General features: G+C 47.6%; 1 protein-coding gene across 1 annotated transcript in view; it reads right to left on the bottom strand.

Annotated features, from left to right (window-relative positions):
- The window catches only part of DOCK2 (dedicator of cytokinesis 2), a 426,319-nt gene that overhangs the window by 4,150 nt on the left and 402,700 nt on the right, over window positions 1-19,469 (bottom strand). Inside the window, exons 47-52 of the mRNA XM_082378747.1 lie at window positions 12,003-12,140; window positions 10,004-10,131; window positions 8,938-9,103; window positions 7,781-7,901; window positions 6,298-6,440; window positions 176-5,490 (exon numbers count right to left, since the gene is read on the bottom strand). Coding sequence (XP_082234873.1) covers window positions 5,428-5,490; window positions 6,298-6,440; window positions 7,781-7,901; window positions 8,938-9,103; window positions 10,004-10,131; window positions 12,003-12,140 — 759 coding nt within the window. The 3' untranslated portion in view covers window positions 176-5,427. The remainder of the gene's footprint in view (window positions 1-175; window positions 5,491-6,297; window positions 6,441-7,780; window positions 7,902-8,937; window positions 9,104-10,003; window positions 10,132-12,002; window positions 12,141-19,469) is intronic.

Raw genomic sequence — 19,469 nt, 5'->3', positions numbered from 1 at the left:
CAGCTCCAGAGTTTCAAGGTTTCTGGAAGCCTGACAGGGTGAGGATTGGCTGGGATGGGGAATGGGGGGATCTGGGACTAGTTGGCTTCTAGCCTAAACTATCTGTGCCACAGTTTCCTTATCTGTAAAATGGTGACAAGAGATCGGTTCTCTGCGAATGGCAATGAGCTGTTACCTCGGCCTCCTGTCCTGCCAGGGTAGCAGTGTTCACCAGTGCTGTCTCAGTGTACTCTGGGGGCTTGCCATGGGGCTGGCTTCTCTGTCCCCAAGTGCGGGCTTCTAGGAGTCTGGCCCAGGCTTTAACCAGGCTGGAGCTGATCCTGGTCCCCCCTCTGCCGCTTCGGTTTCTGGGTGATTTTGAGGCTGGAGAAACATAGGCCAACACTGCTCTCTGGTGGCCAACTCTTTAAAGGCAGGGAGCAGAGTGCAGAGACTGGGTGACATCTCTGGTCAATGGCCCAGGGTTTCTGAGCCCCTTTAATAAAGAGAAGGGTTCCCAGGACCAGCAGCAGCTTCAAGGAGGAAACATGCCCCCTGGAGAAAAACACCTTAACGCCGCTGTGATAGAAATAGTGGGAACTGGGTTGGCAATGGGGCAAAATGCCTTAGAAGGCGGCCAAGGGGGCAGTGGGACTGGTCTGGATTCAAATCTGGCTCCTCCAGTTATATTTTCTGAGTGCCTTGCTGTTGTTTAATCTCTGAACCTCTGTTTGCTCATATGGAAAATGAGGTTAACCAGGGTCACCTCCCTCAAAGGACTGTTGCAAGAACTGAATGAGACAATACAGGAAATGCCTCTGAAGCGATGCTTGGCAATAGCTCATTCCTTCACTTATTCAGAAAATGCTAATCGAGTCTCTCCACGGCAGTAGTTCTGGGCATGTGTGTGCAGGACACTGTCAGAGTCACATGGTTGAGGCTCACACCTCTTCTCATTTTGCCATCTTTGTGCAGTGCCTGTAGTTTTGATTCACTTATAATTTTTTAATCGGTTCTCACATTTCTTTTGCTTTGTTGTTTTTTTTTTTTACTTAATGAATTTAAAGATAAATTCCATACGATTTCTGGGAAGGGATCATCAGTATCAGTATCATTTGCTATACATAAAATAGGGAGAATGAGCATTTATTTAGAGCTTACACCATGCTGGGCACAGCCTGAATTCTTACCTTGTTATCTCATCCAGTCCTCACAGCAATTATAGGAGGTACTATAATTATCACCATTTTATAGATGAGGAAACTGAGGCAGCACCGGCCTGAGCTTGCTCACTCTTTGCTAGGATGTGAGATCAGCCAAGTGTTAGAGAGGTGATGAAACACACCAGCCAAGGACTTTCTCCTTGGAGAAAGCAAAAGCACTGAAGAGAATTGAAAAGAGCGATTTTTCTCATCATGTGTGTGACAGACAGAATGACCCCCCCCCCAAGAAGTCCACTTCCAAATCCCCAGAATCTGTGAATTTGTCATCTTCCAAGGTAAAAGGGACTTTGCAGAAGTGATTAAGTAAAGACCAGATAGAGTGATTATCCTGCATTATCCAGGTGGGCGCACTGTAATCAGAATGGTCCTTCTAAGAGGGAGACAGGGGAGATTTAATAGCAGAGGGGGAGACGTAAAAATGGAAGCAGAGATTGGAGCGATGTGGCCACAAGCCAGGGAATGCTGAATGCCTTGCCACCTTTAGAAGTTGGAAGAGGCAAGGAAACGGTCCAGTGGAATCTCCAGAAGGAACCAGCCATGCTGTCATCTTGATTTTCACCCCAAAGACTAATTTAGGACTTCTGACCTCAAGAACAGTAGCAGGTAAGTTTGTGTTGTTTTAAGCCACTAAGCTTGCGATAATTTGTGACACTAGCAATAGGAAGCTAATGTAATTGGAGTCCATGTTATGTGAAGCTGTGACCGTGTCCACTGAAGACCCCTCCTATACCACCAGTGGCCTTTGTGCTGCACCTAGAGAAACAGCCCGCTCAACAAGGAGTTCCCCTCCCTCTCTGTCCCTCCCCCTCCCGCCCCTTCCCCTGTCTCTGGGTAAAGAACACTGGTTAGAGGCAGTCGCTCTAGCTGGGCTTGGTCACTTATTCCTGTTTTCACTCTGGGACTTGGTGGACTGTGTTGGCCCCTCTGGGCCTCAGTTTCCTCATCCAGCAAATGGGAAGCAAAGCTGTGTGGATTTCAAGGTCCTGCCCAGCGGGTCTCATATATAGGATCCACCTACGGAACTGATCAAAATCACTCTCCCGGGCCTGTGCCCCAGAGATTCTGACTTGTGAGGCCCAGGTGGGGCTGGGCATAGTGCTTTTAGGGAGCCCCAGTGCACACCCAGCTTACAGAGCAAGTGATCTGGGGATCCAGGCTGTGTCCCCAGTGTTATCCCTTGGAAACATGCTGCTCAACAGCCTGCTCCTCGGACCCCAAAGCATAAAGTCCCTGCTCTGCCATTTCCAAGCTGTGTGACCCAGGACAAGTGCCTGTGCCTCTCTGGACCTGTTTCCTCACTGTAAATTGGAACTAATAATTGTCTATGCTTCAGAGGGTGGTTGTGAGGATTCAACAGTTACTAAAGTGCAAATTGCCAGGAGCAGTGGCTGGCACATAGTAGGTACTCATGTGTGTTGCCCACCATGGCATTCAAGACCCTGCACACACCTGTCCGACCTCTCCCGTCCCACGCACCCCACCCCCTCTCTGAGCCCCCGCCTCGGGTTGTGGCCATGTGAGCTTCTCACAATTGCTCAGCACGTGCCTGCCTTTCCTCCTCTCCACCTGGACGACTCTGGCTCACCTTCCCATCCTGCCAGGGAAGCCTTCCTCCCCTGCTGGGTCCCTCCGTACCTGGCACACTTTGCTTCACTGTGGGACCCGCAGCACCTTGAGGGCAGGGATGGTGCTTTCTCCAGGGCTTTGGAGAGTTCTCATCACATTCGTGAGGGAGGAGAACGGGCTGTGAGCTCTCCTCTTTACCGTGGTTTGTACTGTAGAAATTGGGGCCGCAGTGGTGACTGCCCCGTGTGTCCCTGTGAATCAGAAATGAGTTGATGCTTCTATGCCTGGCCCAGGGATCACCTGCTCTTACCCCTGTGTCTCACGGTCAGGGTCACTATGATTACCCAGGGCCCAGCTGGGTGGATCTTCATGTGACCTGCCCTAACGGCAAATCCTATGATCCCTGGAAACCACACCTACTCATTTGTAAATGTGGTCAGTTAACGCTGAAATTCAGGCAGCCACTGTTTATGAGGACCTAATATTTTCCCAAGTGTTCACTGATTTAAACATTTAGATTTTTTTTAATAACATTTAACACCAAATATGTTATTTGTGTTTAATTTTAAACTCCTTTTAAGATCTGTGTGCATTTTGGGAGTCTGCCAATGGGACATATTTTTCATAAAATCTACTTCCTTTCCCCCCAGTTTTATAAATAGTCAAAAATAACTGCATCCAACTCTCTTAAGAATTTTCTCATTGGAGTCATTAAGAGTTAAATCTAAGAAAAACAATATGGTTAATTGTGCTTATTATTATAAGAGTTTGGGTTAGTAGCCCTGATTATTATAAGGGTTATTTATTATAAACCTCTCAGTAAATAGAAGATATTAATATTTTATAAATAGCTATGGAAGTCTTTTGCATGGTACTTGCTCTGCGGGTTTGGTGAATATCAACTCTTGCCTTTTCTGTGCTCTGTCCTGACTCCTTTTGGGCAGAAGAAACCCACCCTAACCTCGCTGCCCTACCCCCTTCACAGGGGACGATTCCTTTACCCCCAACGCCTCTGTTCCTCACCTGACCCACTCTTTCTTCCAGAGTCCACCTCTGGCAAAATCCCATGATGAGAAAAGTTAGCTTTGGGGCTGGTCCTTGCCTCTCCCGATACCCTCGTTATCACACCCTGAAACGTCTCTCATTCTGGGCCTCACCGCTCCAAAGATCTTCCTCTAAGCAGTATTTAAACTTCACCCATGGGACTTCCCTGACAGTCCAGAGGTTAAGACTTTGCCTTCCAATGCAGGGTGTGCGGGTTCAATTCCTGGTCGGGGAGCTAAGATTCCCACATGCCTTGGGGCCAAAAAAAAAAAAAAAAAAAAAACCCGAAACATAAAACAGAAGCAATATTGTAACAAATTCAATAAAAAGACTTTAAAAATGGTCCACATCAAAAAAAAAAATCTTTAAAATAAATAAATTTCACCCACCGCTCACAGCACCAGCCGTGAAGCCATGAAGATGCCCTGGTGGGTCCAGCTCCTCAGCTCCCTGGGGACACTCCTTTGCACACGTGCACTTTCTTGCCCCTTTGGAAAGTGAACTCAGCCAGATTCCGAGCCTCTGGGCGCTGTCTCCTCACCTTAGAGCATCCATGATGCAGCCAAAGCCCCAACTACCACCGAAACAGAACTCACTGGACTGTTGAGGAGAGAGTGGAAGCTGGACCTGGCAACAGGGCTGGGGCTTGGTGAGGGGCCGTGGTGGCTACACGAAGAGACTGGGGTGGACAAAAGCAACAGACGGCCCGTGCGTGAAGGCGTGCAAGAGGCAGCACAGAGTTAAAGCCAAGTTTCCTGTCCAGCTGCCAGTTTGATCCCAGCCTTTCCATGTATCACGTGTATGATCTTAGCTCACGTCGTGCCTCTGTGCCTCGGTGTCTTCATCTGGGAAATAATGTAAAGTACGAAACTGTTAACCCAAAATAAAATAAACGAATATTTAAACGAACTGAAGTCGCAGAGAAGATTCTTGGGGGTGGCACGAACAAGGTGGGCGGATTTGCACTGGGATGGGCTGGAGCCAGGTTTCTTAACATCACTGGAGGCCCTGGGCCTGCCTGCCCTCCCGACCATCCCCAGGAGCAACCTGTCCAGTCCTGGGCCTTAGGGATTCAGCTGCTGGAATTATGCAATGAGGCTTGCTTGAGTCACGGAATCGTTTTTATTGTCAGTAAGAAATAGCAACACTTTGGAGATGATCAGCTAGAAAAAAGATGGGTTGGCTGTATTAAAAAATGTAAAGTACAAAACTGTTAACCAAAAATAAAATAAAAGAATATTTAAAAGCTTTTCTGTTCAGCTTAGAAAATGAAACAAAAATATAGCTCCTTATACCTAAGAAACTGGGCTATAAAAAGGTATGCCCAGGATGCTGGTGAGAGCGTACTGGGAGAAGGCATTCTTGATGGATCCTCGTGCGGCTAAGAATCCAGATGGGGCATCGTCACCCAGCACCCGGGTCACTGGCCCTGGTGATACTGGGTCTGTCACTGCTGACAGTTCTGGGGCCTAGATCAGCCCATTCCCTCTGCCTGAGTGCAGGCAGCCGATGGACGGTCTCCCCACTCTCTGAGGCATCAATGTCCCACTGTGTGTCTCCTCTTCTGGAAACTCCCATCCTTGTCTCCTTAGGTGCAGCCCTGGTCAGCAGCATCTCACAGGTCGGCGGACAGTAAGTCGGAGGTCTGCTTGCCTTCTTCGGCAGGTTTGCCAGCCAGCTGCGTGGGAGAAGAGGATAAAGAGACACAATCCAAAATGGGGTTCTCATGAGCACCAAAGCAGGGCTTCCTGTCCCACTCACAAGGGCCGCTGAGCTGACCCCTCCCAGAACCCAGTGAGCCTGAGCTGCCGTGACTTTGATTGATGTGACCAGAAAGGCTGTGCCATGCAGTGGTTAGAACACAGGCTTTGCTGTTTCATGGAACTGTGTGAACTTGGGCAAGTCGCTTACCTAACTCTGTGAGCCTGATAAAATCCTCACAGTGGAAGGTCAAATGGGATCATGTTTGGAAAGGGCTTAGCATGGTGCCTGACTCACTGCGCACTCATGGTGAACTTGCAGTTCTTATGGCAGCGGAGTCCTGCTTTAATAGCACCCTGAGGATCAAGGTGTCAGTGGTACCTTCATCTTGTGGTACCTTTTAAATAGTAGGATTCTGTGATATAAGCTGAATAGGAAAGTTCTTCCAAAAGAATTAAAAAGCACTTTTAGCTGCCCAGGCGCAGCAAGGGACAGCTATGGTTTCTCAGGTCCCAGGGGCCCTGCACACCGTCTGGCACATTCCTGCAGCCCAGCTGGGGTCCATCCTGCTCAGGGCAGCCACCTGGGGGCCAAGAGGAGAACTGCACTCTGGGCATTTCTGGCCACCGTCCCCACCCTAGGGGGCCCTGCCCATACCTCCCTGAGGGTGACCACACGTGCACACGCGCATATACACACACGCCTCCATTTTCTCCTCTCTCCGCCTCCCCCTCTTCCCTTCCTCCCCCCCACCCCCCCTTCCTCGTACTGTCTGGGTGCTCACCATCGTCTTGAAGAACTGATTTACTTTCTTCCGCTTGAGCGTCTTCTTGTCGCCTTCTGACAGAGGGAGGAAGGTCTGGCTGAGGCGGGGGGATGAGTTGGCCTCTTCCGTCCCGGGCATGCCGGCCACCGAGAGCGTGAGGGCTGCGGGAGAGCCGAGAGCCGCCGTGAGTGGTGGGCGGAGAGAGGGTGACTTCGGGGGGCAGATGGGAGACGCGCGGGGGACAGAGATAGAATCCAGGGAGAACAGGCGGGGGGCCAGGCAGGAGGCGGGAGGCCCGAGTGCTGCCGTGCTGGGACTGTCGAGCCTGTCAGTCCACTGCGCTGAGGCCTGCCCAGCCCCGCACACGGCAGCCTGCAGCGTGGCCCGATCGAGGCCTCGTCCAAGGGCTTCTGGGCTGGAAACACGGGTCCATGGTGGGGGAAGGCCCTGGCCACTGGGTCCCTGACGACCTCAGGGAACAGGGCCTTTTGCCCAGGTCGGGGAGATCGTGTGGGCTCACTCTTGTCTTCCAACACGGAGAACCCAGAGGTCCCGGGAGGAGAGCATCTCCAACCAAGGTGTCATCTGGTGATTATGGCCCCCAGCTCAGAGTCACACAGACGACTCTGACCCTCAGTTTTGACTTTGGGTACCTGCGGGTAAGAGCACAGACCTCAAGGGCGTTGTGAGGCCTGCTGCGAGGACAAGAGTGAAACGGCCGCAAGGGGGTGTCCTGCCTGGGGAGGCTGGGCAGTGGGATACAGTTCCAGGGGCCTCCACTACTTAGTGGCTGGGACAGTCAGGAGATTGACATTCTCAGTGCCTCAGTTTCCTCATCCATACAATGGGGCTGGTCACATGATCTACTTCATAGGTTTGCGCTGAGGCTTAAATGAAACAACGAAGGAGGAACATTTGTCACCAAGCACAGAGTGGCCGACACCAGAGACTTGCCACGTGCCAGATGGAGCGCTCTTGGGCAGGCTACATCCCCAGTTAGAGCCCCAGGTCCCCCTCTGTGAATTAGCAAAGGTCATCTCTAAACTGCAGACCTCCTCACCGGACAATGAATGAGTGATGGGGGAAATGGAAGTATCTGTGCATCCAACACTCTGCAACTGTAAGATGTGGCAGCAATTTCTGTAAGTCCCGGAAATAGCCTTCCAGGCCCCAGAGGGAAACACGGGCTGAGAGATTTACCAGGGGCAGACTTCCGATCCCTGGGAGGGCCTGGCTAACTGAGAACCCAGGACCACCTGGTGGGACATACCACATTCCCAGTGGATCCTGAGCTCCAGAGTGACAGCAGGCCTCCACCCCAGCCCTGGTAGGGCCACAGAAGTGGGTGGGTGTGGGGAGACCTCAGAGGACAGGGGGGCTGTGAGCAGAGCCTCTTACCCCCATGGTGCTTAGCTCACTTTGCTGTGTAGATATGGTTCCCACCCTCCTCCACCCCCAGACACCTCTACACCCCCTGTGCTGGTGGTGGCAGGGTGCGTACCTGGGATGGTGGGCATGGACTGGCTGGCGAAACTCATCTGAGAGAGGATGGACGCCCTGGGGGCGACGGCCACATGCTCCGAAAGGTTGGTGTCACTCATGAACTCGTGCTTCCTGGAAAGCTGGATGAATATATCATGCCCACACGTGCATACAGAGACACACAGACACACACACACACACACCACAGAGGCTTAGCATGAGGCAGTTCTAGGCCCTGAAAAGTCAGCGATAAGGGTTTGTCATGGCTTCTATGGACCCAGCCCCAAGTTTATTTATTCTGTTTTGCGTCACTCTGTGCCAGCGTGCCATGCATGGTTGCACAGGTTGTATACTATACAACTCTGCTGTGTGTATGTGGGGTGGGGCGGGGGGGGGCATTCATTTAGACTATGGTGTGAATGATGCCCCCTAGAATTGTGAAACACAGTCTTTGTTTCCAGCCTTCTCCCCCTGGCAAGAATAGCCTCTGAGGCCTACTGGGAAGTTTGTGGGGGATTCTTTCGTCGCTGGAAGGCATCTCAGCTGGGCCCTTGCCCTTTCATCCGGCAGCCCTCCCTTCCCAGGAGAGTAAATCCCTCTCCCCCTTCCAGGCTCCCAGAATGCTTTCAACAAACCTCTCTTTCAGGGGGAAGCTGGGGTTGAACCCAGGGCTGTCTGGTACCAAGTCTCATATTAAATAGTTATTAGTTTATAAGACAATAACTCTTAAAGTCAGGGCAGTGAGAATTTCATCTCTGCATCCCCAGCTGGGCTCCCGGTCCACTGGAAGAGCTTAGCAGAGTCTGAGATGTCAGTGGTTAGAATGGCCCTGGGGTGGGGATAGAGGGCCGAGGTGGGAACACCTGGCCCAGCCCTGGGAGGGCGGCTCTCCTGCTCAGTGGTGGACCAGGCAGCTTCTCCCCAGCCTCAGAGTCCTGTGCGATGGTAGAAAGGACACAGGGACAGCCTGGGTCATATCCCACTCTGTCACATCCAGGCTGCAGGGGCACCAGCAAGCACTTCACCTCCCTGCCCCTCAGATGCCACCTCAGTAACCCCACTTCACTGGGAGAGTGAGGCTTGAGCGGCCCACGTCTCGGGGCCCCAGGCGGTGCGCCAGGCATGCAGTGGAGAGCTGCCGATGGTGTCAGAGAAGATCCTGCCGTGGCCCCTCACCCGCTTCAGGTCGGCCGTGGGCTTCTCGTCCGCAAACACCACACTGCTCCTCTTGCTCCTCTTCTTGGACCTCCGCAGCTTGACCTCTGGCAGAGTGCTCCCTGGGGAGATCGGCTCCTCTTGTTCCACTTTTGGAGTCTTGGGAGGTGCTAATTCCAGGTCGAGGCTGAATGGCAAGAGCGACAGCAGTAAAAACTGCAGTTAGAGCTTCAGTGGAACTGTCTTGCAGACCCAGGCTGACTGAGCTGTCACCACAGGGTCGGGGGGTAGATCAGCTCACCTGGCAGAGTTTGGGAAGCCACTTGCTTAATTTGCAAACACTCAAAATACAGGGTAAAATAACATTGAAGGCGGTGAGCCATAAGACTGGTGATAGGAAGAGAAAACTGGTTAAAAATATGGATCTGCATTCAAATCTATGCCACTTTTTAGCCAAATGACTTTGGGCAAGTCACTCAACCTCTCTGAGCCGCAATTTCCTTTTCAGTAAACGGGGGTGTTTGCAGCAACCTTGCAGAGTAGCCAAGAGATGAGGTCAAGGACCCCTTAGCACATTCTCCCAGAGAGAGTTCTCCATCACAGGATCTGCTATTACATTAGTTGAGTCGGGCCAGGTCGCACAGATGGCTCCAAGAAAGTGCAAGGCGAGAGGCTTTTCTTGGCCAAGGAGGGGAACCCCGACAGAGGTACAGGTAGGTACAGGAGGAGGAGCTCTGGGATGGGGAGCTGGTGGGGACAGGAGCACCAGCAGAGGCAAGAAGATGAGGAGCTCAGGCTGGCTGATGGAGGTGGCTGGACGGGGAGCCTGTGGGCTGTGCAGTGTCCTGCTGGGTCCTCAGGAAAAGCCACCACACCTCTCTGGGCCTCGACTGACCCCCTAACAACGGCACTAAGCCGCACAGGGTAGTTGCGAGGGTTTTAATGAGGTGCCAGGTGGGGAAGGGCTTTCAAACAGAAGGGCACGGAGATGTAGAAGGACGGCCGAGGGCAGAAGGGCAAGAAGCGAGGCTTTGCTGAGGGCTAGGCTGGGGCAGGGGTACGGGGGCTGCCTGGGGTGGGGACTGACCTCTCGGAGGTGACTTTGCTGGGCGTGCTGCAGTCAGAGTTCATGGAAGCCATGGAGATGATGGACATCTGCCTGTAGGAGCGCAGCATGGACCGGGGCCGGCCCACTCGCCTGTCCTCGAAGTCGGGCTGCGGGCGGGGAGGAGGGGGTGGTTAGCAGCCAGGTCTGATGTCAAGGCAGGGAGGGGGATGGGGTGACGTGGCCTCCACATTACTGCTGCCTTCCTCCTTCACCTGCGTGGGGCAGAGCAAAAACTTCCTGGCTGGCTGAGGCTATGCGCAGCTGTTTAATAAAAGAATTTGTCAGGCCTTTATTCCTGGTTCCTGGGAGATGATGTCTAAATCCTTGCAATTTCCCCACTGGTAGGAGTGTCTTTATTTTTCATGGTGGCCCCTTTACACTGATGGGAAGACTCAGGATGGGGGCTGGCCAGAAAGACCAACCTTGTGATTACAGGGCTGGGACTCTGGGCCAGATAGTATCAGCTCAGCCTCTGGGGAGGAAGGGGGACTGGAGATTGATGTCAATCACGTGGCCAATGATTCATTCAATCATGCCTATAAACCCCAATAAAAACTCCAGACACTTCGGCTAAGGTGAGCTTTCCTGGCTGGTAATCACACATGGATGTGCCAGTAGGACAGATACGGTGACATGTCCTGAGGACACAGAAGCTGTGTGTTTGGGACCCTCCCAGACCTCACCCTATGCTTCTCTTCATTTGGCTGGTCCTGATTTGTTTCCTTGATAATAAAACTGTAATCAGAAGTACAGTCATCCTTCAGTATCTATGACCTCCAAGAATACCAAAATCCAGGGACGCTCAAGTCCCTTACATAAGATGGCATAGTATTTGCACGTAGCCTATGCATATCCTCCAGTATAATTTAAATCCTCTCTAGATTACTTATAATACCTAATACAATGTAAATGCTATGTAAAGAGTTGTAACTATAATGTAAATGTGAGGTAAACAGTTGCCAGCACAGCAAATTCAAGTTTTGCTTTTTGGAACTTTCTCGATTTTTTTTCCCCAAGTATTTCTAATCCTCCATTGGTTGAATCTGCGAATAGGGAACGCATGGATATGGAGGGAGGAGCGACTCCTTGACTTCTGTGAAATTATCAGACCTGAAGGGGTGGTGGGAATCTCCAAATTTGTAACCAGTTGGTCAGAGGTGCAGGTGGCCTGGGAGCCCTGGTGTCTGAAGTGAGGGGAGTCTTGTGGAGGACTTTGCCCTTAACCTATGCAATGTCACCTAACTCTGGGTGGTTACCATCAGAACTGCACTGGGGTGTCACACAGGGAGTGCTGGAGGAGGCGACCTGTCTCATGGAAAAACTGTTGTGCCAGAAGACAAGAGACCTGAGTTCACCTCCATGCTTTCCAGTAACTCACTTCTCGTCTCTGGGCCTCAGTTTTCCCATCTGTAAAATCAGAGGGCTGGGCCAGATGGCCTCTGAAGGACCACACAGCCCTGACGTTTTATGATGCTACTCTCTGGGGAAGAGGATAAAGAAGAAGTCTCGTGAGCACCAGGCTGCTGGCCTCTTGAGGACACGGAGCTTATTAGTGGCCCAAAGCGCTGGCTTTGGAGGCCATCAGAGCCGGGGCAGTGACCTGCACTCACTTGTTACATAGCCTCTGGCAAGTCACTTACACCTAGGAACCTCCAGAAGAGACACAAGGGGTTAAAAATCACTCCCAGGCTTGTTGTGAAGACGAAATGACCTAAGTGCTTAAGATTAGACTGGCACATAACAGGTGCTTCATCAACACTGCTTTTATTATTAGCACGGTCCCTTGAGTGCTAAGGCCTCAATTTGTAACTGGTGTTTATCTGGGGTGACTTTTGAGGGACCAAGTTTCCAGAAAGGTTCCCTGGATTAGCCCTGGCACTGCAGGTTCTCAGGTCCTTCTCCTCAAGGGCCGGTTCCTGGGCTCCAATCTCATCATCCTCCCTGCCCCACCCCTCCCGGCCACAGGGACCACCAGTACCATCTCTCTGACACCGTACTCCTTCTCCACCTTCACTTTCAGGTTCTTGAAACATTCCTCCATCCGGTCATGGAAGGGCCGCAGATTTTCTGACACCCTTTTCTCATGGATCTTAATCCCAGCTCCCAGGAAGGGGATCTGGAGAGAAAGGTGGTAAATGATGAGTCAAAGGTTGGCCAGCTGGCCCCATGGAGGTGGTGGAAGCAAGTCTGCCTGCTGAGAATTTGTTGAGGGCTTTAGGGTCTTGGAAACCTTCAGGCGGGGTCACCAACCCTGAGAAATGGGAAAGCTGCATCCTTGGGGTTTGCTCTGAAAACAAGACCTCTAGGAGAAAGACCTCCGGCTGCCCTTGCTCCACAGGAGGGCTGGACGCCCCCCACCCCCATTAGAAGCCACGTGTTAGGGAGAGTCTGCACCTTACAGAATCTACTGAGGGGCAGAGTGTGAGACCAGAGGAGAGGACTCTCTGTTGCTCTGACTTAAAGCCTTGCCCGAGAAGTTCTTGGCAATGCAAAAGGGAAAGTATGATTGTCAGAGGCTGGGAGACAGGAGAAGGGAAGGGTTGAACAGAAAAAGAGGAGTGGGCACAGCCTGGTCTCACAACACAGGAGATCCAGTGATACCACTTCACGTGGTTGCTGAAGAAAGATACCCAGATGTTGACATCGTGGAGTTAACCAGCCAATAGGGAGTTTTTAAAAAGTGATGTAAAAAAGCCTTGGGAAGATGAGAGGGGAAGAGATCATTGACGTGAGACAGTTAAGCTCTTATTTATCAACAGAGGGGGTCAATAAACACTGGCTAAATGGTAGATACAAGGACAAGCCACAGTGGCTACGACGAGCAGGAACAGCTGAAAAAGTTCGTGGTGTGGCCTCAGGGAAACACAATGAGGGCTGCAAAGAGTCGAATATAGATCATTTTGAGGAAAAACATGTTTTTCCAGCATGTTTCCATGATGGTGACATAAAGACATTTCTGCCTCCTTCTCTTGGAGGGCTCCCCAAAATGACAAAGTGAAGGAGAAACTGAAATTCCGTGAGACTAGGAGACATCTATGAACTTGGCCCACAGTACATCAGGTGGAAGGTGGATGGTAACTGACCTTCCAGGGCAGAGGAGGAGTTGGTGGTAAGAGGCCAATCTGCCTCTGGGAAGCCAGGAGGGGCTCAGGGATTAGAGGCACCAGGTATCCCAGAAAAGCTAGAGTGAGTTGAGAGGCTGAAAACAGAGGGATGGGTTGAAATTCTGTGACAGGAGCAGTTAGATGGCCAGGTCCCTACTGCTTTACCTGGTAGCCAAGTGTTATATTTTCCCATTTCCCCAAGAAGCAGGAGCTTATCCTCTAGAACAATTAGAACAAACAGCTATGGGGGCTGAGGGGTACCAGGCACAACAGAGGGCAAGGATGAGGAGACAAACAAGAAATAGGGGGTTGAGGGAAAGTCTGCACACTAATAGACAGTGAGACCTTCACTTTCCAGTCCCCAAATTGCCAGCAGTGCAGGAGCCAGGGGTACCTTCATATGCAATAGCTTGAAGGGTCTGTCCTGGAGAAAGTGAATGGCGCATGTTATACAGACGTTTGTGGATCGCTCAGTTATGATATGTAATGCCATCCAGGTGACAATACCTTCTCTCATGTGCACAGAAATTCATTCAGCTTTTTTAGTGCCCCACTCTTTACTATGAACAGACTGCCAAGGATCACCAGGCACTGAAGGAAATTCTCCAGTGTGGAAGACAGAGATCAGAACCAACAGATAGGAAAAAAAGCAAAAAGGGAGGGAGGGAGGGAGGGAGTAAGGGAGAGAGGAAGAAAAGAATGAATGGACTAACGTGGAAGAAACAGAGAATGAAGAGAGATTAAGAAAACTTTATTTTTTTTTAAATAACTAATATATAGAAAAAACAAATTTTCTATCCATGAAACAAGACAAAGATTTTATTTAAAAAAGAAAGGAATGGGACTTCCCTGGTGGTGCAGTGGTTAAGAATCGCCTGCCAATGCAGAGGACATGGGTTTGAGCCCTGGTCCAGGAAGATCCTACATGCCACGGAGCAACTAAGCCCATGTGCCACAACTACTGAGCCTGCGAGCCACACTACTGAAGCTCGAGTGCCTAGAGCCCGTGTTCCGCAACAAGAGAAGCCACCGCAATGAGAGAGTAGACCCCGCTCACCGCAACTAGAGAAAGCCCGCATGCAGCAATGAAGACCCAACACAGGCAAAAATAAATAAATAAATTTATAAAAAAAAGAGAAGGGAATGATAATGGAAATACTACATATCAAAACTAATGAGATAAAAAGTTTTATGGAGATAAATGTATAGCTTTAGTTTTACATGTTAGAAAATCAATTAGCTAAGTATCCATCTCAAGATATTAGTAGAAGAACAGCAAACTAAACCCAAAGAGAGTAAAAGGAAGGAAATAATAAAAGTAAGAGTGGACATGAATGAAAAAGAAAACAAACTGACAACATAGAGGACTGACAAATCCAAAAGTTGGTTCTTTGAAAAGACAAAAACATTGATAAACACCTTAAAGGGCTAATAAAAAAATAGAAGGTACCAATAACCAATATCAGAATTTAAAAAGGAGTATCATTATAGGAAGTACAAGCATTATAAAAGATCATAAGAGGATAATATAAAAAAGTTTATGTCAATAAATTTAATATTTAGATAAAATGGACAAATTGCTAGAAAAATACAACTTACCAAAAAGGGGACAAAAGAAACAGGAAATCTGAAAACTATTACATTAAATACATACTTTAAAACATTCCTGGCCCATATGGCTTCACAGACAAATTCTAGCAAACATTTAAGGGATAAATAAATGGCAACTTTATACAAACTCTTAAAAATTTTTAAAATAGGGAGTAATTTTCAACCCACTTTTTGAGACCAGGGTAACTTTGTTACAAGAATTGAACAAGGATATTATAAAAAAGGAAAATTATAGGTTAATATCTCTTTTGAGCATAGACACAAAAATCCTGAAGAGCATATTTTCAAATAGAATCCAGAAATATATAAAAATGATAATACATTATGACCCAGTGGGATTTATGTCATACATGCAAGGTTGGTTTAATAGTCCAAAATCAACTAATGTAATTCACTGAATTAGCATAATAATGAAGAAAAACAATATGAGTATCTCAATAGATGCATAAAAGGCATTTGACAAATTAAAAACCCATTCATGATAAACTAGCAAACTAGGCATAGAATGGGACATCATCTTTAAAATATTCCACTCTGTGAAATACTGACTCTTGCCCTGATGTGGGAGACATCAGGGCAAGATGTACTCTCTCTCTTCTTATACTCATCAGTGCAATGAGGGAAGAAAAATAACTAAACAGTATAAGATTGGAACAGAAGAAGTAAAACTTTTCATATTAGCAGATGATATGTTTGTCTGTAGAACATCCAAAAGAATGTACAAATAATTTGACTTATTAAGTGAATTTAGTAAGGTTGCTGGATACAAGGTAAACATACCAAAAAAAAAAAAAATTGTGATGATATTGACAAACAAAAAGAGAAATTAAAAAAATACCATTTATAATAGTTAAAAATACCAAATACCTTAAAACAAATCTAGTAAAATTTGTGAAAGACCTTTCTAGTGAAAACTACAATACTTTGCTGAGTGAAATTAAAGAACTAAAGAAAGGGAGAGAGATTCCATATTCATGTACTGGAAGAATCAATTATCATTAAAACAGAAATTCTTCCTAAATTAATCTACATGCCTAATATATTCCTATTCAAAATCTCAATGTGTTTTGGGGGTGTGTGAAAATTAGCAAGCTGATTTAAAAATTTATATGGAAATACAAAGGACTAGAAGGACCAAGACAAATTTGAAAAAAAAAATTGCAGTACTGTCACCATCAGATCTCAAGAGTTACTATAAAGCTACAGTAATTAGGAACAGTATGGCATTGGACAAATAGACCAATGGAATAGAGTAGAAAGTCCAGAAACAGACTGACACCTATATGATCACTTTATGTCAGAGTTGGGAGAAGTAATAGTCTTTTCAACAAATGGTGCTGGAATAATTAGAAATCTATATAGAAAAATAATTTACCCCTTACTTCATGTCAGTCAAAATGGATCATGTACTTAAGAGTATAGGACAAAACAATAAAACTTTCCAATAAAACACAGGAAATATCGTCATGATCTTGGGATAGCCAGAGATTTCATAAAGTGAAGACAAAAGTAATAATCATTAAAAAAATTGATAAATTGGACCTCATTAAAATTACAAACTTCTGTTCTTAAAAATACATCATTAGAAAGTAAACAGACAAGCCACAGACTGAATGAAGATATTTGCAATACATATATTTGACAAAGGACTCATATCTAGAATATATATAAACTCCTATGAATTATTAATAAAAAGACAATTCAGTTAATAAAATAAGTAAAAGATGTGAACAAACATCTCACAAAAAGGTTATTCAATTAGCCAATAAACACATGGAAAGGCGATGAACAATAAGTAAAACATGTGAACAAACATTTCACAGAAAGGTTATTCAATTAGCCAATAAACACATGGAAAGGCGATGAACACTGTTGCTCGCAAAGGAAATGCAAATTAAAATTAAACTGAAACACCACCTCACAACCACCAGAAAGACTAAAATTAAAGACTCACAGTATCATGCGTCAGCGAGAATGTGGAGCAACCTAGACTCACAGAAGTTCTTGGTGGGAGTGTAAATTGGCTCAGCCACTTTGGAAAACTGCTTCCTGGTATCCAGTAAGGCTAAAGATGAACGCATGACCCAGCACTCCCACTACTAGATAGATAGTGAGGACACTGAGTGCTTATGCCCATCAAAAAACATGAACAAGGATGTTCATACAACTCTTTCCATACTATCCAAAACCTGAAAACAACCCACCATCAACAGGAGAATGGATATATACATTAGTATATTATTGGTATATTGTATAGTCACACAATGGATAACACTTAGAACAAAAAAAGAAAAACTCCTCTTGCATGTAACAGCCTGGATGAATCACAAAGGCATTAGAGTGAAAAAAAGAAGCCAGACACACAGTAACACATACTGTATAATACCATTTTTATGACGTTCAAGAACTGACAAAACTAACCTATTGTGATAGAAGTTTGGCAGTTATCTGTTAAAGCCAGATATTCTCACATACTATAACCGAGCAATTCCACACCTAGGTATACATCCAACAGAAATTGTGCATGTGTGTGCCAAAAAGACACACACAAAGATGTTCAGAACAGCACGACTTGTAATACCCTCAAACTGAAATCAACCCAAATCTCCATCGGTTGAAAAATAAATAAATATGTTTTGGCACAGTTATACAGTCCAGCTGCCTAGACTATTATACATCAATGAAAATGAATAAATGATTGCTATGTACAACAAAATAAATCAATTTGAAAACATAACAGTAAACAAAATAAGTTAGACACAAAAGAATGCACACTGTGTGATTCCATTTATATACAGGTCAAAAACAAGCAAAAGTAAACTATAGTGTTCAGAAATGAGTGCTTGGGTGGTTAAAAAGTATTTTTAAAAAGCGAGTAAATGGTTACTATAAAAGCAGGAGAGGGGTCAACCTTGGGGAGGGCTGGCAATGACTAAAAGAAGGTACAAGAGAGGCTCCTGGGTGCTAGAGGAATTCCGCTTCTTCATCTGGTGGTGGCCACGTAAGTGTACACTGTGACAACTCAGTGTGCTGTATATTTTTGTTACGTGCAGTTTTCTGTATGTAATATTTTGTGAAATGTTTACAAGAAGAATGTACTGTAGACATCTTTCCATGCCAATAAATAGAGAGGAAATCTTTACAAAGGAAAAAATTAAGAAACAATCACTCTTGAAATCCATGAAATCTTGAACACATAATGTACTTTGCACTTCTAGCTTCTGTTGGGTTGCTAGCGGTGCAAGTACATCTTCCTTTGAAATCTAAGGGTCTCGTGTTTTGAGAAAATCCAAAGTGAATCTGGCTTTGGCAAACCAAGATCCAATCTATAATTAAGCTCCAAGAAGGGAGGGAGGGAGGGAGCAGGCCCACAATTTTATCCAGCGCTTTATTTCTGTTGCCTGGCACACAGTTGGGACTCAATATATATTTAAGTTGCAAGAATGAATGGAATAAAATGGAAGAGCTAATCTGCTGTGTGTAACGTAAAAAAGGTCACCTTCACCCTGAGCAGGGCAGCATCTTTTGAGTATTTAGGATGCTGGACTCTTGAGTGGGAGGAATGCGGCCCAGGGCAATCCCCTTTGCAGGCTCTTAGAAGCTGTAACATCAAATACATGCTTTCAAAGTCTCCTTTCTTTGCTTGTGGTGCCACTCTATTAACTGCCAGACTTTGGAAGAATTTCCTTAGAAGGCACAGCCTGGTATCAGCTGTTCTGTGAGGCCACAGTCTGGTCCATGCTTTGGGTGCAGTGAATACAGCCCAGGGAGTCCATTACCAGGTGATAAGACATGCGCAGTAGAGAGGCCCAGGACGGTGAAATGGATTGAGAATGACGCCCGACAACCAAACACATTTGTGTGACATGTTAGCCCTCCCTGGGGCACCCCAGAAACAGCTGAGGAAGGAAACCAACCAAAGCTGAGTCTTCCTGCTTCCCAAGTTGGGGATGGGGAGGGGGACTATCATTATTTGAGTATTAAAGGACATGATGACCTCGGAAGGCTGGGGCTCTTGGGGGTGTCTGGGTTTCACGGGAGGCACAAGGTAAGAAGGGAGAGAAAATTCCAGACTCACAAAATGCATTCAGGAGAGTGTATCTGTGCAGCGCCTGGCGTTTTATTTTTAAGGCCTCACTCTGCATAAATTGGCAGAGGCAGAGAAGGACCTGAATTAGGAATCCTTATTTTAAGAAAAGAGGCTGCACCCAATGCTTCTCATTCCCTAATTCCCCTAGAGTGACAGGAACTCCCTACCACAGTAGCTCGCTCGTCTTTGCACTGTGACTGGCAAGAAGGGAGGAGGGAGGGCCCGCAGCTGCAGACGCTGCCCCCTGCTGCCCTGCTCGCCTCCCCGGCCTCCCCCCAGCGCACCCTCCACAGCCCACCCTGCGTCCTGGGGGCTGGGTGGTCCGTGGAAAGCAGGGAGATGTTTGAGGAGGGGCTGCTGCAGGCCTAGACCGGGAGCCTGGTCCTCTGAATGCCTCTGGGCGAGGGGTCTGTGGATTGTTTCTTCTCTAGGGAGTGGCAGAGAGCAGGAGAGAGCAGGAGGGAGAGAAACACGGGAGAGGGAGACAGAGAGAAAGCAGAGAGGGAGGGAGGGCAGTGGAGAGAGATGAGGAAGGGAGGCAGAGCCAGGAGTGAGGTGTGAGGGGGGCAGCAGAGAGAGGCCAAAGTCAGAGAGGGGGCGGGGAGAAGCCAAGAACTTCTAAGGAGAGGAGAAAGACAGA

The sequence above is a fragment of the Balaenoptera borealis genome (genome assembly GCF_965194805.1).
Source record: "Balaenoptera borealis genome assembly, chromosome: 2".
Classification (NCBI taxonomy): Eukaryota; Metazoa; Chordata; class Mammalia; order Artiodactyla; family Balaenopteridae; genus Balaenoptera; species Balaenoptera borealis.
The sequence above is the reverse complement of the archived record's forward strand: the minus strand, read 5'-3'. Positions and strand labels throughout refer to the sequence as shown.